Here is a 20,912-nt window from a genome sequence, read left to right as displayed (position 1 = left end):
TATTTTTTTTTCCTTTCCTACTTTCCCAGAAAAATGAAATAATTTGTTAAAGTAAGTTTTCCCAGAGTAACACTGGGACCTACGGTGTTTTCTGGAGAGGTAACCAAGTGTTGCCCTGGCTTACTGGATTTGAGACTGTTGTGACCCATCCTGGAGGATGAGGTAAGACCTGGTGAAGCCCACAGAGATCTCTACATGGAAGAAACTAGATGAGAAGATGTTTCGGACAGGACAAGAGTGAGCACTGTTGGGCCTCTGTAGAGTTTCTTGGGTGGCAAAACCCCTTGTTGATGTGGAGGCAAGGTGTCCACCAGCAGTGGTGGAGGGAAAGCAGTGGGGAGCAGGGCAAGACTGATGTGCGTAGCAAATGAAGGGGGTTTTTTAAGGGAAGCAAGAGGGTGAAATAGGAGCTTTGAGGCATTTCTTTTAGTGCTACAGTGGATCTTAATATGTTCTTGGAGGAATCTGCCTGTTCTTTGCACTGGTGTACAAAAAGCAGGCTCTGAGGTCTCCATCTCCTCTTAAACTTCCCAGACTTGCCCAACACAAACAGGGTTGGTTGTGGTTTGGTTTTTTTTTTTTTAATCTAGGGGTCTTTTAAAGGCTCGCTTCATCCATCTGAACCTCTCCTCACACAATGGAAATCATCTCTGCTTGGGCAGAGCTTTTGTGGCCCTGGATTCAGAGACCCTCCTCATGGCAACCTCTCTGCCTGGGGCATTCCATAATAACCTTTTGCCCCCGTGAGACAGAGGGATATTGCCGACTGTTATTTCCTGAAGTCGGAGATTAGACGTATTTCCCTGTCTGCAGCAAGTCCAAGCCGAAGCCAAGGAAGGAGGCAGGGATGGAATTAATTTACTGCTTTGTGCATTTCTCCACCCCCGTGAACTCTTGACTTGCTGCCTGCACTTGATCCCCTATAGCTGACAGGAGATGGGAGCACTTATAGACATAGGGTCATGTCTGTTCTTGAGCTCGAGGGTTATATTGAGCTCATCTGCAGCCCCCTGGGTCTTATGGCCAGATGGCAAGACCCTGGAAAGGAGATGCTTAGTTCCTGATCACGGTTATATTTTGGAAGCCTTTTCTGAAGAGCTTAGAAAATAAATTGCTGTAAGCGATGTGTGGTATTAAATAATAAAAACTCTTGTTTCGAGTGCAAGGCCGGGCTCTGGAAGTGCCATTTTTCATCCCAAAATGGTGGGGTTTTTGGTGAGACTCTGCCACTCTTTCTCAGCAGGGCTGTGACCCCTTCGCCCAGACGCAGCGCAGCAAACTGCAGCATCGCCGGGCGCGGATTAACCAGCAGATCAATAAGGAGATGAGGATGCGAGCCGGGGCAGAGAACCTCTTCAGGTGAGTCCTGGTCCCCAGAGCATCCCTGTGGCCCAGGAATTTGGCTGGGAATGGAAATACGGTCTTGATGTTGAGGAGGCAGATGATGCTGACGCTCCCGTGGCTTTTATTGGGGTTTGCTGAGTCTTCCCTTGACTTTGGAGCACTCATCCTAGAAATGCCGGCCCTCCGTTTGGTGCGATGCGAGTTCTATGCATTTTAATGAAAAATTGTAATGTTAATATCCTGGAAGCCTGGTACAAAGCAGGGTGTGAACAGATGGAGTAACAGGAATAAATGTTTAACTGGGCTTGAGCTTGGACTGCAGAGCTCCTGTCTGATAACCCCAGCAAGCGTGTCAAATCTAGCTTTGGTTCCAAAAATCCCCATCCTAGCGCTTCCACCAGAGCAGAATCTGGAAGTTCAGGTATGTCTTTGCTGATGGGCACAATCCAGTGGCTCTCCACCCTCTTGGAAGGTGCATTTATTTATGGGCTGGTGCAGAAGTTGGCCCCTTCGCATGGCGTTGGGATTGCAGCAGGTCCAGCACGAGAAGAGCCAGTGTGTTGCTGCCTTCCCCTGTAGAGTGTTCGTGATGCAATTGTGTGATTTTTTTTTTTTTTTCAGCTATTTTGTCTTTTTTTTTTTTAACCCAAGGATGACCTTTTCTTGTAGCTCTTCTGTGTACCTCCTTGGACATTGGACCACATGTGTGTGAGTGGGCAGGTCTGTTAATACAACAAAATATCATAAGGCTGCCCTAAAATAGCTTTTATTGGCAGATTTTGCCAGTCTGCTTATTTCTTTTTCCCCAATAAAATACAATTGACTTTTCACTTCTGAATTTGAATGATTTAACATCAGTGGCGTTGCACCTAGAAGAAGGGAGCAATAGTAGCTCTACCAAACTATGGGAAGAAATGGTATTTTACTGATGGACAAGGACAGGCAGGGCTTCCCAGGGGAGGTGAGGTTACAGCCCCCATACCCTGCTGCTTCCACCAGGCTGCTGTGCCTCATCTAATTAAAAAAAAAAGCCATGAAATCCTAACGTGTGCTGCTCCACGCGACTCCCCTTTATTATTATCAAAAAAATTAAAGAAATAAATAGAGGGAAAATGTGCTGGCTCAGCAGAAACATGCCTGGCCGCGGTTTTGGTGCAAACAGTGGGAATTGGAGCTGCGTGCAGGGGAGTGAGCAAAAAATGTGGTGCAAAATACATCTTAATTACTCAGCCAGGGAAATGCACTGATGGGTGGTGGGGGTTTTTTTGTGGTTGTTGTTTTGGTTTTGCTGGATCAGCAGTTTGAATGTCCTTTGGTCGCAGCCGCTTTCCCTCCCTCCCACAAGTCCGTTTTGCAGCTGAGTCGTAATGTGGGTTTCTGGGTGCTGCGGTGCTCAGAGCTTGGGAAACACGGGAAACCTGGGGTGGGGAATCCAGCTTGTGCCTGAATTTGAAGGCTGGGGGGGGGGAGGAATATGTTGTCAGTGTAAAGGTTATTGCTTAAAAATTATAGACTTGAATTGCGTGGGGAAACTTCCTGCATCTCTCTAGGTTGGTGCTAAATGTAAATAGAAGAAGTCATGGGTTGCCCAGCTTGGAGCAGAGTTTGCAGCTGAACTTGCTGGTTTCTTTGCCTCTGTAGAAATATCTGCCCCCTGCCCAAAAAACCAAAAACACAACAACAAAAAAAACCCCCAAAAATCCAAACCAAAAAAACCCTCTCAATGCTTTAAAGAAAAATAATCTCCTGAGCTGTTCTGTTCAGCATATCGGTCTCTTTTCCTGGAGAGGTTGCCATGAATGGTGTGTTTGGAAAAAAATGCACGTGGTGTTTGCTCAGTGGTGTTAAGGGGGTTTGTTTGCTGGATAAATAAATGGGCAGAGGCAGCGGAAACCTTTTGCTTTCTTCTTCAAATACTGGGGCTGAGCGAAGCAATCAGGGGAGATAAAGGTGTCGCCAATAAACCAGTTTCTTAAAAAGAAATAAATCAGAATCTTTGTGTGGTGTTAGCTAAGCAAACAGCTGATAACTTCACCGAGGAGGTGACACGTAGGCTCTGCGTGCTCGTACGGAGATCAGCGCTTTCCCTGGGCGGGGAGTACGAAGTGTCTCCGTGCAGGTTTGCTCCCAGAAACCATCGAGCCCTCCCCAAAATTACGCCTCTGAGAAGTACCATGCTCTTAATTGCTGCACGTGGCACTCGCAGAGTGCAAACTGAAGTGCCCCGAAGTGACGTTGGGCTTTAAAACCTTATACCTGGTGACAAGCCCTGGAAAAACTTGCATGTGCGTGCAAAGTCACGCTTTGCAGGGTGATACATCCTTTCTGCTGCAGAGCAGGGGTGAAAGCACTAGTCAGGAATATATTATGTGTATGTGCTAAATGTTACCCTGGTGTTGCTGGGTTGCAAATCAGCACAAATCAGCCCTATAAGAAAATTTAAAACCCCAAAAAAACGTTGTTGCCAGCAGGAAGGAGGAAGGGGAGACTCTATTTAATTCATATTGGAAGAAAATTGTAGCGACAGCAGTGATGCACCTGTGTCCTCCAGGTGTTGTGATGTGTGGAGGGCTACAATAGTGACTAAATACTGGGTTATATGGAAAGAGGGTGATTACTGTGCTGGTACTGTGTGGGGAATTGCAGAAATGCTGAAGGATGTTTACATGGAAGCGGCTGTGGAGATCTCTGGACCTGCTGTGGATTTGCTTTGTTTGTTTAAAATAAAAAAAAATGTGTTGGTCTTGGGGGAAATCCCAGCAAAGGGGAGGAGACCCTAAAGGATCAGCATCTTAAAAGAAAACCAGCATATAGCTCCTTCTGCTGCCCTGAGCCAGGCCAGGGCAAGGCCCTTGAAGGATGCTGTCCCCAAAAAACCAAGTCAAAGACAATGTGCTCTACAAAAGCCGTGGGGAAAGTGGTGCCCTGGCCGAGCAGAGCTCAGGCACGTGTTGTTTTTCCTGGAGCCTGGCATGATTTAGAACGAGCAGCCAGAGCCCCTTTCAGCCGACGACTGCACGCTGTCAGCTCTGGGTTATCTCTCCCCGCTTTCCTTCGGAGCAGATAAGAAGGTTATAATCAGCCTGGGAGCTTGTCTTACTGGGAGCAGGCAGCTGAAATCAATCCTTGGTGTTTATACATCTCCTGACGTGCACAAGTGGAGAAGGGAGGGCAGGGTCTGGCTTTACTAATGAGGGAGCACAGCAGGAGGTTGTTTGCACACAAAAATAAGGTTTTCCTCCTCAAACCCAAGTGTAAAGCGCTCCTCTTTGGTGTGAGTGAGCACCTTGAGAGCTCATAGCCAAATCTGAAGCTGCACTGGCAGTGGAAGCATGGATGGGCTTGGGGAAGGTTGCTCTGGGGCAGAAGTAGCAGGGTGCAGCACTGTAGTGAGTTTTGCCTGGCCTCAACCTCCAGTGATCTGGATGCTCTGGCTTCCCTGGTGTCAAAAGACAGAGAGTTGGGGTTGTTCAGCCTGGGGAAGAGAAGGCTCCGAGAAGAGACCTCAGAGCAGCCTTCCAGTGCTTAAAGGGGGCTGATAAGAAAGATGGAGAGGGACTTTTTTGGATGCCCTGTTGCAATAGGACAAGGGGTAATGGCTTTAAACTAAAAAAGGGGAGATTCAGACTGGAGTTAAGGAATTTTTTTACAATGAGGGTGGTGAGACAGTGGCCCCGGTTGCCCAGAGAGGTGGTGGATGCCCCATCCCTGTAAACATTGAAAGTCAGGTTGGACAGGGCTCTGAGCAGCCCGATGGAGTTGAAGATGTCCCTGCTCATGGCAGGGGGCTTGGAACTAGATGACCTTTAACTATCCTTTCCAACCCAAACCATTCTGTGATTCCATGATCACGTGAAGAGCAAGAGGCATGGTTCTGCGGGAAGGTTTAGATCGTTGCACGTGGTATTGCACCACTGGGTAACTTAATCTCTATTTATCAATGCAACCGAGCCTCGATAAATAAAAGCATGGATGAAATGGGGGAGGTTTGATCCGCACGGTGCTGTCTTGCAGGGCCACCAGTAACCACAAGGTCAAAGAGACGGTTGCCCTGGAGCTGAGCTATGTGAACTCCAACCTGCAGCTGCTGAAGGAGGAGCTGGAGGAGCTGAACAGCAGCGTGGACGTGTACCAGAACGACAGGTACGCCGGGCAGCTGAGCCAGGCAGGCAGCTACCTGTGATGTGGGAAGAGCAGCTTGCTTAGTTGGGAATTTATTATTATTATTATTATTATTGCTTTTTCTGGGAGCAAGGCAGCCTCTCACCTTGTACCTGTTGCTCTGTGCAGGGTTCAGCCCTCTTGCAGGGACCATGAGGTGGTGGCTGGAGAACAGGGGAGGACTTGGGCATGGTCCAGATTTCCTGGAAACGGTTTTTCATCCTGGGAGCGTCAGTGTTTCATTTATAGAGCTGCAAGGAGAGTAAACTCAACAGCTTTTCCTAGCAGATACTTAAATGTTTGTGGATGGATGGTGCATTCTCTGGACACTGATGTCCAGGAGGAGTAGGTCAGGAACAACCATCTTCACTTGCATTATACCCCTTTCCTGAGCATCCCACTAAAGCATGAGTTTTTTTCAGCAGGTGACATAGGGTGTTTAGCAGAAGAAATTAAAAGCGTGGCTGCTTAGGTGCCCAACCTTCTGTTCTGCCTGTTCCCAGAGCAGATTACTCACTGATTTCTTTTCCCATCGAGGGTATTAGATTATTTCTCTCCCTTTCGGAGGTTAGACCTTTTGTTAATTGAAATCCTCTGTCGCTTTGAAACGCTTACCCAGCCACCTCGGGCTTGACTCACTGGAGAAGTAATCCTAGCACGCTTGCCAGCAGCAAACCAACGTGCTGGGGCGGCTCAGCAGCGCCGTTTTGCTGGGTGAGAAAAGCAGAAATCCCCGAGGCAGAACAGACCAGGGACGCTGCAGCAACGTGGGAGCCGCTGCCGCTCCTTCCCTTCTCGAGATGGATGGGTGGATGGCGTTTGATGACAGCAAGCTGAGTGGCGTGGTTGACATGCCGGAGGGATGGGATGCCGTTCGGAGGGACCTGGACAAGCTCGAGAAGCGGGTCCATGTGAACCTCATTGAGATTCAACAAGGCCAAGTGCAAGGTCCTGCACCTGGGTCAGGGCAACCCCTGGTATCAATCCAGGCTGGGGAATGAATGGACTTGGGGGTGCTGGTAGATGAAAAGCTGGACATGAGCCGGCGATGTGCGCTCACAGCCCAGAAAGCCAACGGCATCCTGAGCTGCATCCAAAGCAGCGTGGCCAGCAGGTCGAGGGAGGGGATTGTCCCCCTCTGCTTTGCTCTGGTGACCCCCCTGGAGCACTGGATCCAGGTCTGGGGTCCCCAGTATGTGACAGACATGGACCTGTTGGAGCGGGTCCAGAGGAGGCCACGGAAATGGTCCAAGGGCTGGAACAGCTCTGCTATGGAGAAACACTGAAAGAATTGGGGTTGTTCAGCCTGGAGAAGAGAAGGCTCTGAGGAGACCTTCTTGCAGCTCTTCAGTACTTAAAGGGGACCTGTAAGAAAGATGGGGAGGGACTTTTTAGCATCCCCTGTTGCAATAGGACAAGGGGTGATGGTTTTAAACTAAAAGAGGGGAGAGTCAGACAAGATATAAGGAAGAAATTTTTTACAATGAGGGTGGTGAAACACTGGCCCAGGTTGCCCAGAGAGGTGGTGGATGCCCCATCCCTGGAAACACTCAAGGTCAGGTTGGACGTGGCTCTGAGCAACCTAATCGAGTTGAAGATGTCCCTGCTCATGGCAGGGGAGTTGGACTAGATGAGCTTTAAAGGTCCCTTCCAGCCCAAACTATCTGTGATTCTATGATTCTGTGTCTGTTCATGTGCTTTTCCTGGCACATGGTCCTCCTCAGGGGAGGATTGCTGTGCTGTCGGGGATGGAGGGAGGTGCAAAGACCAGGAGAGCATCAGCAACTCCATCCTGCAGGTTGCTGCAATGATATTAAACATAGGACCAGGTTGATCTGGGTGCAAGATTGTGTTACGGTCACAGGGTCTCCTGTGGGGAGAAAGCCAAGGGAGCCCATGTCTCTACCGCCCTTGGGTGTTGGCTGCACTCAGTTGCAGTCTCTGAATGTAATCCTGAACGTTGGTCCTTCTTCTGTGGTAGAGGTAGGGATGCTTGCAACATCTCATGTGTTGTATGCATCCTCCTCAAGTTCTTCCCTGTCAGGGATGGTTGGCTTTTCCAACCTGCTGCTTGTTTGCCCTGGTTTAAAAAAAAAACAAACCAGCAGCAGCAGCAGCAACCCCAAAACCCTGCCCAGGTCAAACAAAAGCCCCTTTGTTCTAGGCATTGAATTCGAGCGGAAATCTTGTTAGGGAACAAGCAATAATGGCCTTTCTGCACTAATTATAGCTCTTGAAGCTGTTTATTCAGTATGAACAGATGAAAATGTGGGTGCAATCTCCCTGCCTTGCTCCCCAGGTTTTTTCAACTTTCTTTGCCTCTTTTCCTCCCTGGACTAACGAGTGGTGTGCTAACAAGTTATCAGCAGTTTCTGGAGGCAACGAGACGGGGCTGTTGTGCAAACCTGGGTTGGCAGGGGCTTGATCCTGCCTGACACATCTCGCTCTCTGCCAAACTTTCTCATCTCTTTAAACCAGTCCCCTGGGAGGCCAAGTGTCTGAGGATGCGGTAACATGGCTCAGTGCTGGGGTTGGGGACATCCCCAAGGGATAGATGGGTATTGGGGAAAGCATTTGCGGAGCTGATGTGAGCTGCAGGTACTACGGCAGGTTCCTGTTCCTCATCTCTGTGTACAGGAGCTGCATGATGGGTCCAACCGTGGGGCTCTTTGCAGGGCTGTGATCTTCTCCGTGCTCCAGGCTCTGCACAGACCATTTCTTTACTTCTTGGCAGCAGAAAAAGCCAATCCCCCAGAAGACGGTCCTTCCTGCTTGTCATCCTGCAGCACAGCACAACTGCCCTGGTTTAGTGTTGAAACGCAAACTACTCCCCAACTGGGTGTTCCCGGAGTTGTCATCGTCTTCGGCGTTTTACAATATCGAACGGGCTCTGCGATAAGAGCTATTATTAGACAACTGCTTAAACAGAGGTCAGAAATTTCAGTATCAAGCACAGCGTTGCTGCCTGAGCAAATCCTTATCAGCGCCCCAGCCCAGATGAGCACATAGGTGTGGGTGAATCTGCGACCTGTGCTCATGTCACGCCTGGTTCCCAAGGGCTGGTAATTAAAGCAGCTTCGTTACTGGGTCCTATTTTGTTGCTGTTGAACTTGTCATGGAGAGAAAAGCAGAAACTGGAGGAATAAGGGCGATGGTTTCAGGTTGTTTTCTGTGCACCCCTCCTTGCACGCTGCCATTCCCGAAATCACATTGGGAAGAGCATCCTTCTGCTGTTTGGAGTCAGGTCTTCTTCTAGTTTAACCCTTTAATAGAAGCCCAGGGCAAAGAGCTGCTTCATTATAATCCCTGACACACAGAGTCCCTCCAAGGCTTTTAAACCAACCACCAAATAGGTTGCTGTCTTCTTCCAGCGAGTCCATCAGCGTCCCCATGATCCCTTTGGGCCTGAAGGAGACGAAGGAGCTGGATTTGCTGGTACCACTGAAGGTGAGCGTTGCGGTTTTGCACACTCCATGTGACACAAGATGATGGAGAGGAGTGACCAGGCCCTTTGGGGGATGTTTCAGCACATGGGTACGGTTTGGCACTGCAGAGGAGATGCTGCAGCAGCTGCAAAACACTTTCTGTTTTGGAACAGCTGAAAAAAAATAATAAATTTATGGGGAAGAGCTGGACTTAAAACATAGGAAAGTGGAAGATGAGGGTCTGGAGATGCTGGAGAGCAAGATCCAGGCAGGGGAGGAGATGGTTTTCTGTGGTGCAGGTTTCATTGTGGGGAGAGCTGGCAAGTTGCTTATAGAGAATCGCCCAAAGTCACCCTTTAAATCATGACAATCTGTTTTGAAGGGTGACTTGGGGTTTTCTTTTCTCTTATTTCCCTGTCCAGGATCTCATCAGTGAACATTACGGAGAGGAGGGCGTCTTGTTTGAAAAAGAAATCAAAGAGTTCATGGAGCTGCGGCAGGTCAGTGTCCCTTGAGCTTCAAAGTCTTGCTTTGGCTTCCCCAGAAACGCTTGTTGGAGGTGCCACATTTTGCTCTGGTGGTCCCCTCATCCTCTCTCCAACCTGGACCCTTATCCTTGTGCCTCAGGGTATGGGATTCCCATGCTGGAGCACCTCAGCTTCAGTTCATGCGTTCCAAAATATTACAGACTGTTCAGTACTTGTTTTCCTTCCCCATTCTTTAACACCCTGCTAACCTAGAACTGAACAGCAATAAAAGTTATAATGCAATCCATGACTGATTTACGAATACTAGTTCATCCCCAGCAAGGCTAAACAACTGCTCTCTCTCCAGCTGGCATTTGGAGAGGAGGAAATATAAAGCAACCCGGTAAAGGTGAATTTTTTCCTCTCCTACGAAACAGCTGTCATAAGTAACTTCAAGTTTTGCCTTGCCACAAAGCTTTGATCTGCGAGAGCGGAGGGAAAGAGGCTTGCTCAAGCCCTTGTGAACGGCCTGATCCTGCTCTTCAGGCTGTGGGAGAGGAGCCCTGCAAAGCCAGAAGCTGGGAAAAGCCCCGTGGTTAAAACTAGGCATTAGGAGAGCTCTGACCGTCTTCCCTGTGTCAGGTCAAAACCTCAAGGGCTTTTTTTATTAAGAGCAAAAAAAATCCTGTCTCTTCCCTCACATTGATTTCAGCAGACTTTCCATGAGTTTCTCATAAAAAAAAATGTAATAATCCCAGCTTGGTTTAGATGAGCATCGCCTCCAGCACGGCTCCCAGCCTACTGGCTCCGGATTAGGATGCCCCAGCACCGAATTGGTGCCTCCCTGACCTTTCCCACGGCTGAACCTGTGCCGAGGGGCTGCCTCCCACTGCTGCGCAGCTTCTTGTCCGCTCGTGATCTAATCCTGTTGATTGTCTTGATTTGATCCTATTGATCTAGTAACTCAGCTGGAGCTTCTCCCTCCTGGGCTGGCCAGCATGTGCAACGTAAATCTGACATTTCATTCCCGTTTGCCCCCCTTCTCTTCCCACCCACGTGTCTCCTCTCCCATCCCCGCAGGCGATGCGCACCCCAAGCCGCAATGAAGCTGGGCTTGAGCTCTTGATGGAGTATTACAACCAGCTCTACTTCCTCGACAGCCGTTTCTTCCCTCCCACCAAAAGCCTGGGTGTCTTCTTCCACTGGTTTGTGCCGCTTTCCCCATCCCACCCGGGGCATCACAAGTGGGGGAGGGAGTCGGGACAAAGCCTCCACGATGGGATCACTGCCTCAGCAGCAAAGCCGGGGCTGGTGGACACAGGGGACTGTTGCCCTGAGTGAGTTAATTAGGGGTGGCAGGGGAAAGCACGCACCTCGTGGGGATGAGACGTGGTGGGAACGGTGGCTGCAAGCCCACGCAGAGCCCTGAAAACTGGCTCCTCTTGCGCCTGTGGGTGAGGATCCAGGGATGGGCAGCTGTTGACTCTTCCCTTCCCCAGGTACGACTCCCTGACGGGGGTCCCATCCCACCAGCGGGCACTGGCCTTCGAGAAGGGCAGCGTGCTCTTCAACATCGGAGCCCTTCACACCCAGATTGGAGCGCGGCAGGACCGTGCATCCCTGCCAGGGCTCAACCAGGCCATCGATGCCTTTCAGAAGGCGGCTGGTACGTGGGTTTCCCCGCTTCCCCATCTCCCCGTGGGTGCGCAGGCAGAATTTCCACAGGGTGGGAATAATCCTCGTGAGTGCAAGAAGGGGAGGGGAGCAGTCGTGCAAAGAGAGGTGGGGACAGGGTGTCTCCAGGGGACCACAAACCAAGTGCCAGTTGGTACCACGCTGCTCCTGTGGGTTATGAAGAGGAGCTGGGATGACCCAAGAGCCACCCAAAGGGCTCTCTCTTGCCTGCACGGCAGCAGGGATGTGCCAGCTGGGGAGAGGAGAGATGCTGGTCCATCTGTGAGCAGCTGGCGAATAAAGGGACCCTGGGACTGCAGTCACTCAGGGCTTTGGAGAAGAAAGCTGTGGGCACAAGGATGGTTTAGATAGCAAGGGAGGGACCTTGACTTTTTTGCTCGTTGGTTATGGTGAAATGTTTCATCTGCGAGCTGGGTTGCCAGCTCTTCTTCTGTGCTCCTGATGGGCAAACCTTTGTGGTCTGAAAGCCTGACCCTCCTGTTTACAAGCCCGCTGGCTACCAGGAGCTTCTCCCTCGTGCAGGTGCCTTTAACTACTTGAAGGAAAACTTCTCCAATGCTCCCAGCCTGGATATGAGCGCCACCTCCTTGAACATGCTGGTGCGGCTCATGGTCGCCCAGGTCCAGGAGTGCGTCTTTGAGAAGGTGACCTTGCTACGTACCCAGCACGACTTCCTCACCTGGCTGCAGCTAGCCCAGGAGGCGGCAAGGGTGAGCACCTCGGGGAGAAGAGGACTTAGTGGGGCTGTCACCACTGGAGAGGCTCCTTCTGTGGTCAGCAGAACCCCCCAGGAGAGGACAGCCTGCTGTCACTGCCTCCTGATGGATGTCCTACATCTCAACCCATGGCATAGTAACTTGTCTCTTGATACCTCACAGGTGGAAGACGTCTACTCACTGGTGCACCAGACGATGACCCAGGCCCACGTAAAGGATTACGTTCCCTTCTCTTGGACCACTATGGTCCACGTCAAGTCGGAGCATTTCAAAGCCCTCTCCCACTACTTCGCTGCCGTTGCTCTCTGCGACTGCCCCGGTGAGTGTTACAGCTCGGAGGCAGCTGCCTGCTCAGCCAAGTGGTGGCTCCACACAGTAGCTTGGTGTTTGGGAGGGAATGCAAAAAAAAAAAAAAAAGAGAAGTGAAGAGACACATGCGTAGGGCAGATGGATACAAAACCTGAAGGTTTTGGGATGCTTCGAGCTGTTGATCTTGCTTATTGACCCAGTGATTCATGCACAGGGCAAATTTTCCCCGTATTTCTGGTTTGCAAAGTCCTTCCAAGAAGGTGAGCAAAAAGGTGCTGTAGGGATGTCACCTGCTGTCCCCCTTTGGGGCTGGGTGGGTGAATGGGGGGGGGTCAGCTGCCTGCTTGACCGCATGTGTGCCAGTGGCCTCGGTTGGGCATCCTCCAGAGGCACCCCAGTCCATGTGGAGGACCAGCTGGGGGCTTCAAAATATAAAAATAAAACTGAAAACCCCTCGAATTTAATTGTCAGCCTTGTGGCAGGCTGCCCTGGACATCCCAGGGTGGTGTGGTGCTGGCAGAAGGGTACGTGTGGCTGTGTCGGAGCCGGGCTGACGTGGCTCCATGGAGCCAGCTGGAGCGTGGATGTAGGATGCAACCCATGATCTCCATCTGCGCCACCGCTGACACCCATGCCAGGAATTTTGGGTCAAGCAGAGGATCTGGGGGCAGGCAGCTGATGCACGCTGTGACCCATTGTGCCGATCCATCGTTTGGTGGAGTGGCTGAAGACAGGCTGGAAGGCTTCTTGGAGGATGGCTGCCAAAAGCGGTTCTGTGCCAGTGACAGCGACGGCTGCCAGACTGTCCCAGCATCCTCCCCCGCCCCGGAGCCTGCCCGAAATCTTGCTGCTGGGCTTGCGCCGTGTGGGCGTTGCAGAAGACTGATTAAGCAAGGAGAGACAGGAGAGGGTTGGGTACTGTGGGGTTGGAGCAGCTTAAAGACAGAAACAGCAGAGAATGGTGATGGAGCTGGGTTTGCATGGGGTAAGAAGGGACAGGGCAAACCTTTCCCTTAAAATTTTGAGGCTGTTTGCCTGTCCTAGTAACTTTAGGTGCTGAGGGAAACACGAATCTGCAGGAGAAGCCTTATTTGGGTGTTTGGGGATTTTTTTTTTTTTTTTTTTTTGCTCTATCCAGAGCATGCTGTTGAGATCTCACATACCTGCTTGCTGTCTCTCCCTGACGCCCTTGTTCAGGATAACAAATCTTTCACTCCTATAACCAGCTGGCAATAAACTCCTTACGCTGCAGTTTAATCCACCAGGTTGCTGGCACAGGGAGAGCATTGGCATGGGGAGAGCTAGCCCTGAAGCTGCCGATTCTCAGCCTGCTGGATGCCCATGCCAGGGTGCTCACCAGGCTTTGGGATCTTCCATTTGGACCAGCAAGTCCACGAAGTTCCCTGGAACCCTCTGGGTTGCTTCTTAACCATGCTCAGTGCCTAGGGAAGGAGGCTGCCATGCAACCCTGGGCTCCCTGTGGGCAAAGGGGATTAGGAACAGCACAGTTCCAGTTCCTTGGCTGGAAATAAGGGTGTAAAAATCACACGTACAGAGCCCAGCATGCTGCTCGGAGTGCCTGTGCAAACCATATCCATCTCAGTGTCTCCATTGAAGGACCTTCTCGGTTGCACTGCAACCTCTCTGCCCATGCAGGGGTCCCAGGCACAGCAAGGGGAGCTAAACTCCCAAATTACCCTTTAATCTGCCCAGCTCTTGTGTTCTAGTTGTTGTCTGACTTGGCTCCATGTCACTAACATCCACATGGGCCAAATCCAGGGCTCTTGATTTCCAATCCTGCTTCCAGAGCAGAGCAAAGGAGGGAAGGAGGCAAAAGAGCCGGGTACTTGTGCTGGGCAAAGGACAAATTCTGCTTCAAAGCCTGGGGCAGCCTTGAATGCGATAACTCATCCCTCTCCCCTTCAGTGATGTCTTGGTCGTTGCAGGCTGTGGTTGGGTGAGAGGAAGCTGCTGCTGAAGTTATTGAGGCCACTTGAACGTGGATGTGGCTTCCTGGTCCCCTTGTCCCCACCACCACAGGGGTCCAGGTGGCTGAGCAGCACCCTGACATCTCTCTAAGACCATCCCCACCCCATTTTTTTTTTTCACGTAGCGGCATCTGATGCTGAACTGCCAGAGCAGGAGAAGGCTTTTATCCAGTTCCATGTCACCATGCCAGAGGGACCATCACTCCGTGTCCTGCTGCAGGACCCTGAGGAGAGGAGGAAGCTGGGTAAGCATATTGGTGGGGGCAAAGCCCCCAGTTCTTGCAATGAAACCTTGGTGCACGGGCAGTGAGCCCCGTCACAACCCTACCTGTGTAGGCAAGGTCTCCACAAAGGTGTGTGATGAGCTGCTGGAGGAGGATCTCTCTATGCAAAGACGCCTTTTTGGGGGGCTTTCTTTGAGAAGAGTCTCTCCTGGGAAGGCAGGAAAGCGTCACAGTTGCCTATTAGGGTGTTGAGGACCAACTCATGGTGCTTGCAGCAACCTGTCCAGCCGAGTTTGACAGTAAAACCACAGGCACCGAGGTGTCCTGAGCCGGGTAGCATCACCCAACACAGCATGGAGAAATCTGTAGGGACACAGTGATCCTGGAAACTCCTTGGCTTGGCCTTGCTGCTGACTTGGCTTGATAACAAGAAGACACAGCAGATGCCAGGGGGTGTCTTTTTTAGCTGCGTCAAAAGGCTTGGGGAGACGAGAACTTCCTCCCATGTGGATTTTCAGCTTCAGGGGAAAAACAGAACGTTGCTTATTCAGCTGAAGTCATGTTTTAGCAGCCCGGCTGCAACGAGAGCAAGCTCAGCGCCCTGATTTGGGGTGTCATCTCCTGTTTGCCTCCGCCACGAGGTGCCTCCTGGTGCTCTTTCCCCTCGTTGCCCACATGTGAAAGGAGACAGGTCCCACCAGGAATGAGTTTGTCACGTTGCCGGCCCCAGCAAAGTCCTCCCAGCTGCTCAGCCGGATTTCACTGCTGGGGATGGGAGGTGGAGGATGTGCATGAGGAGACTCCTTAAATAAACCCCCAAACTGGACCACCGCTATAGTAACACCACTCCAACACCTTCGGCTGCTGTCATCTGGTTTCCCAATTTGCATCAGCCCAGCTTCCAGCTCTGCCTGCTCTTCTTGGGGGGAATGGGCTCCATTCAATGTCTGCTGGTGGAAAACGAGCATGCAGATGCCAGCCTCGGCTCTGGTTTTGGTTTACAGGGAGGGAAGAAGCTTGTGGCACTAAGATCACCTCCCTGGAAGGATATTTTTTTCCCCTCTTCCATTGTCTCTTAGTCTTACAACATTAAGTTTTACCAGACATAACGTATTCCACCATCTTCAATAGAGTGGAGCCAAAAGCTTGCACAACTTCCATGCCCCACCTCTATTCCCCATAATCTCCTGGAAGTAGCAGGAGTCATTGATAGTCATGAAAACCTAGCTGCTTTCTTGCTGACAGTGAGTGCTTTGATTAAATGTGATTGACTGCATATGATACCGTTATTTGGGAGAGTCTCGTCCTCTCTGGTTTCCATCCAGCCTCAATATAACTGTGACTTTTCCGTGGAGGGGAAAGCAGAGATCTTCTGTGGTCCTCGTAAGTCTGAAGCAAACTCCAACCATCTCCCTGCGTTATGTTGCCACCGTGTGTCCTATCACTGGAAATGCTACAGGCACACGTGTTTCTATGATACATGTGTGGGTGTATATATATAGCTTTTTCGGCAGTTTAGCGTTGGATACGGGCGTCTTGGTTGCAGTCTCTTGCAGAGGAGATGTTTGCATTGATACCCATGGGTCATCGTGATTTCATCTCTTCTGGCCATTTCTCAACCACTCCGTTTTCACAAGGGTGGAAACATGTTGAAGGCAAGTTGAGAGGAGCAAAGCAAGTGCCGGTGCCGAAGAGGGTGGAAAGCAGGACCTGCAGGGCAGGGAGAAGGCTTTGCTCAGCCTAGAAAAGAGGGAGATGTGTTGCATCTCCCTGAAGCTGAAAGGCTGTCACCAGGAGGACAGGGCTCGATTGTCCTCCGCATCCCGTCCCCTCCTCCCCCCGTAGGGGGGGGAGGCAAGGCGATGGAGAGAAGTTAATTTGCAGAGGAGATTGAGGTTAAGCGTTCGGAGGGACGTCGGGGGCGGCGCAACGTGGTGGCAGCTCCTTCGCCGGCGGTTTTTGGGAACATCTGCCAGCGCCGGCGCTGGGGGAGTGAAGTAGGTCACCCTTCAAGGTCCCTTTCCAGCCCTACATCGGCAGGGGGGGGGCTCGAGCTGACGGCTGGGACCTACTCCACTTAGTGCACGTTGAACGCCTGGCAGGCTGCGAACGTGACTGGGCTGTCCCTGAGTCACGTCGAGTGACACAGCCGCGGAGGCTGCCGTCATCCCGTGGGCAGCCGAGCGAGCGGAGAGGGAACGGCGACGGCGGCGGGGGCTGCTCCCGCTCCCCTCGGGCTTGCGATCTCTCTGCTCCCCTGCAGGCAAAGCTCACCTGAAGAAAGCCATCATGAAGCACGAGGAGGCCATGAGGATTCACGGCTTGTGCAAGATCCTGCGGAAGATGGATATCCTCCAGGAGGTCCTCTCCTTCGCCCACAAGCGCTCGCTGAGCAAATACTCGGAAATCGACCACGAGGAGGACTTCTTTGAAACCGGAGATGCCCCAGATATTCACCGTAAGTGGTCTTTTTGGGGGTGCAGCTGGGGAGAAGGTTGTTTGTGTGAGGTTGCTTGGGGCGGGCAAGATCTACGATGAGTTTGTGGCACATCGCTGCGGACCAGAGCTCCCTGCACGGCAGTGGAGCGTCGCAGGTGGGAGCAGGGGCTCTGGGTTCCCTGTCTGGCAGCTGCCCGAGCGGGTCCCAGCTCTTATGGGTCATACCATCCCTCCTTGGGGAGCACAATGTAGAGACAGCAGTTGTCACAACTACCTGACCCCCTGTGTATGTGCTTTTTCTCTCCCTACCACTAGCCAAAACGCACCAGAAGCCAGAGATAAAATCCCCCAACTTCTCCCAGGTGAAGGTGACCGACCTTTTCCACAGGCTGGTATGTACAGCTACCGGATGGAGGTTGCCCTGAGGGAGCAGACATCTCCTCCTCCTCCTCCTCCTCCTCCTCCTCCTCCCCTGCATGCTCTGTTTGCCTGGTTTCCTTCCTCCCCACAGCCTCTTCTCCCTCTCCCAGCACAGCCACTGCGCTCGCAGGCGGCTTTCCAAGGAGGACAAGCACCCTCCTCCCGTGCAAGAGGAGGGCCGGGAGGGCACGGATCTGTCTGTAAGACCTGAATGTGTCGTGAAGCTCCTCCAGTGCACGGGGGAGCGGGCGCAGGCGTTTTGGGTGGGCTTTATCCGAGAAAGGACCAAAGGGACCCTCTTTTGGGGGCAGGATGGTGCCAGCTTGGAGGCACCAAGAAAATCCCACCGGACCTTTATCCCTACCCTCATTAGGCTTATAGGTTCGTGGGGAGAAGGGCTGAGCTTTGGGGCTGCTGTGGGACCTGGCTGTGTGCTGTCCCCGTCCCCCAGGCACCCCAAGGGCTGCATAGCACCCCAGGGAGAGGTTGGGCAACACTCTGCTTTTGAACAGCCCCAGATATACCCTGTTCCTGTGGGAGTAAAAAAGCAGGAAAAAAGAAAAATAGAAAAGATTTGTGGGGGTTCTGACCCTGAAGAGGTGACTTGTCCTACAGCCTTGCACCTTGCTGCAGGACCACCTCAGCCAGGCTGCGTCCTCCAGAGCCAGGCAGCAGGGAAAAAACCTCAACCCTCAGCATCTCTCCTTGGGTGATGGATTTTTTTTTTTATCCTGAAGGGGGAAATTAAGGAGCCAGCTTTGCCCACCGGAGCTTTCTGTTTTGTTTGCTCCAGGATTATAGTGTCTGAACTGATGCCAGCTCGCTGACTGTGCCGAGACCTCCTGCTCCTGCCTTGCAGGAGCGGGGAAGTGCCGGGAAGATGTCCAGACCTAAGCTCTGGGCAGAGGATTGGACCAGAGACCTCCTGAGGTCCTTCCCAACCCTCACAAGACGACTCCTGCTGCTCATAAAGCCAACGTCTGACATGGACCTTTAGCTTTATTGCACATCCATCTGCATTTTTGGGCATGCAGGCAGGGTAAAACAGAGGGCAGGCTCAAAATGATATTCTTCAAGAAATGCAAAAGACAGGTTTTCTTGCTGTGCTTCCTCCGTATCAGTGGGTGTTTTGCAAGGTTGCATGTCCTCAGGGAGTTGTTCTTGCACCAAAAGGTACTTTCTGTGTTTCTGCCTTACTCCAGGGGCCCCTTTCAGTTTTCTCGGCCAAAACCAAGTGGTACCCAGCACGGAGAGTCCACCTGATGAGAGGAGAGAATGGTTTTGGGTTCACGCTGCGAGGAGACTCCCCTGTCCTCATTGCTGGTGTCATCCCGGGGGGCTGCGCTGCCGTGAGTACCCCAGGCTCTTGCTGTCTCCGTGAGGATGCTGGAAGTGAGGTGCCAGGGGTTGCCTCGAGGGGTACCAGGTGGTTTTAGGTCGTAACACTCAGCTGGTAACTGCTTTGGTGTGCTCAGTTGGAGACTCATCCCTGCCGAATCTCAGCCCGGGGCTTGTAGATGGGTGTCATGGAAAAATTGATTTTATTTTTTTTTTAGGAGACAGCTAAGGAAAAAATATGGAGGTTAGCTCAGTTTTTACTGCTGGCAGCCTCTCTTTGGCAAGCACCCAGCTCCCTTCTCCCCCATTTTGGGATGTGATGGTGAATGGAACAAGATGGCAAGTCTGAAACGCGAGTTATCTCAGTGAGAACTCACTGTATGGGCTTCCTGATGTGTCAGGGGCAATTTGATTTTCCAGCAGAAGCTTGCTGGAGCATCACAGTGGGACATCCGAAAGGTCTCACCCCTCCCTCAGCACTGTTCAGCATCAACCCTGCCATCCAAGAGCCCAGCATCTAAGGAACAGTGTGCTCCTTAGCAGCAGGATCACATCCCTTTTTGGGAGACTAAGAACTTCTCAAAGATCATGTCTGGACCACAGTTGTGGTCATTGCATTCAGCTGGGGTGGGATTGGACTCCAGATAGACACTGAAATGCGGGTGTCCCTGTGTGGACAAGTTTCTAAACCTCCATGTGCTGGCTGAGTTGCTCCTAGCTCTGATGCTGTCCCCGTGGCCCCGAGCTGGCACATGCTTCCCTTCAAGTGTGTGAAGAGCCTTGTTGATGCCTTGATGGATGAAGGGTGTGCAGAGAACCTTGCTGAGCCTGCTCTGTTTTCTCAAGGATTGAGGCTTGCAGGCAGTATTTTTTTTTTTTTTTTTTTTTTTTCTGGGTCCCTGCAGCATTTAACCTTTATCGAGGAGTCAGAGCTGGATGCACGGCTCCAAAAAGCCAAGGAGCTGGGAGTTTATAGCCTGCTGGATATCCAGCATGGCCATCTGCAGCAGCTGCAAAAGAGATCCTTAGTCTATAGAGCTTCCCACTTTCGTGTGCACGCTGCAAAGCAGCTTGTAAAATCTTTAGGGTGATGAAGGCATCAGGCTGTTTGTGCTGTAGGTGGAGGGTGGACCCCAACCCTCCCCGTGGCCCGTATCTCTGCAGGATTGGGACCTACGGCGTGGGGCAGACACCGAGCAGACCTCATCCAGTGGCATCCATGAGCTCAAACGTGCATCTTCTCTCTTCCCCCCGCAGGAGGCCGGGCTGAAGGAGGGAGACTACATCATCTCGGTGAACGGCAAGGACTGCAAGTGGTCCAAGCACGCCGAGGTGGTGCAGCTGCTGAAGAGCACCGGGGAGGAGGGAGTGGAGATCGGTGTGATAACCCTGCAGGGCTCGGAGGGCCCAAAAGCCGTAAGTCTCATCGCAAGCTTTCGGTGGGAAGCCGCAGAAGAGGTTCCCCAGTGTCTTGCTCCCGGGCTGGAGGTAGAGGGCTGAAGGTGTGGGTATCGTGTCTGAAGCCCGGGCGCTGCCCTGGCCTCATGCCGCTCTCCACTCCCCTTCCCAAACAGGCGGACAAGAAGGCAGCAGCGATGTCCTCGGGCAGCGGGATGCTGAAGAGCAACAAGGAGAACAGCCGAAAGAGCCTGATGAACAGCAAGAGTGCTAGCACGCTGCTGGTCTGGAGCAAGAAGAGCAAGCGGAGCAAGAGCAGCACCTACGGTGTCCCCTTCACCACAGTGGGAGACAACGAGGTCATGTACTGAAGCAGCCGCTGGGTTAGGTCGTGTCCCACGAGCTCCAGGGCTGGCTACCCACCCGTGAACCCTCACGAGCACCGGTGGCCTGTCGGGGCTGTGCTGGAGTCGGTGCTGCAAGGACCCCCCCCACCTCCGCCCCAGGGACGTGCCGCTGGTCGGATCCTCTCCAAAGAGGCAAGCGATGCAGAGCACCGAACTCCTCCATCTCCCACCTCCTGCGTTAAACGATCCTCAGCTCAACAATATTGGGAAACACTGATTTATTCTCAATTTTTAATTTTTTTTTTTTTGCTTTTAAGTGGTCAGGGGGAGCTGTACTTTGGTCTAAAGCAGGGACTGGTTTGTGTCCTCTGCTCGGTGCGAGGAGCGGCCAAACCAAGCCCCAGCCATTAAAGTAAAAGCTGTAACCTTCTTGAGTGTCTCCTAGGCTTTCTCTGCGAGGTAGAAGATGGCACCGCTGCCACTGGTCGCCGAGAGCTGCTGGCAGAATGGAATCATTCAGCAGCTCCAGCTGGAGGCCACCTTCAACCCCCCCTTTTTCAGGAGAGGGGATAGCATGGGCATCGATGACTCAACATGACCCCACCATGGGGTCCAGTGCAGACCTTCTCCAGGCAGCACTG

The 20,912-nt window shown here is 52.0% G+C and overlaps 1 protein-coding gene across 1 annotated transcript in view; it reads left to right on the top strand.

Annotated features, from left to right (window-relative positions):
- RHPN1 (rhophilin Rho GTPase binding protein 1) overlaps nucleotides 1-20,295 on the top strand; it is a 28,374-nt gene extending 8,079 nt beyond the window's left edge. The window contains exons 2-15 of the mRNA XM_009961529.2: nucleotides 1,241-1,359; nucleotides 5,359-5,487; nucleotides 8,877-8,952; nucleotides 9,353-9,430; nucleotides 10,478-10,602; nucleotides 10,897-11,063; nucleotides 11,615-11,802; nucleotides 11,971-12,127; nucleotides 14,231-14,350; nucleotides 16,593-16,787; nucleotides 17,084-17,160; nucleotides 18,391-18,537; nucleotides 19,784-19,942; nucleotides 20,101-20,295. Coding sequence (XP_009959831.2) covers nucleotides 1,241-1,359; nucleotides 5,359-5,487; nucleotides 8,877-8,952; nucleotides 9,353-9,430; nucleotides 10,478-10,602; nucleotides 10,897-11,063; nucleotides 11,615-11,802; nucleotides 11,971-12,127; nucleotides 14,231-14,350; nucleotides 16,593-16,787; nucleotides 17,084-17,160; nucleotides 18,391-18,537; nucleotides 19,784-19,942; nucleotides 20,101-20,295 — 1,932 coding nt within the window. The remainder of the gene's footprint in view (nucleotides 1-1,240; nucleotides 1,360-5,358; nucleotides 5,488-8,876; nucleotides 8,953-9,352; nucleotides 9,431-10,477; nucleotides 10,603-10,896; nucleotides 11,064-11,614; nucleotides 11,803-11,970; nucleotides 12,128-14,230; nucleotides 14,351-16,592; nucleotides 16,788-17,083; nucleotides 17,161-18,390; nucleotides 18,538-19,783; nucleotides 19,943-20,100) is intronic.
- The last annotated feature ends 617 nt before the right edge of the window (nucleotides 20,296-20,912 follow it).

The sequence above is a fragment of the Leptosomus discolor genome, chromosome 5 (assembly GCF_034619465.1).
Source record: "Leptosomus discolor isolate bLepDis1 chromosome 5, bLepDis1.hap2, whole genome shotgun sequence".
In the NCBI taxonomy this organism is placed as follows: domain Eukaryota; kingdom Metazoa; phylum Chordata; class Aves; order Leptosomiformes; family Leptosomidae; genus Leptosomus; species Leptosomus discolor.
This window is presented reverse-complemented; position numbering and strand designations above follow the sequence as displayed.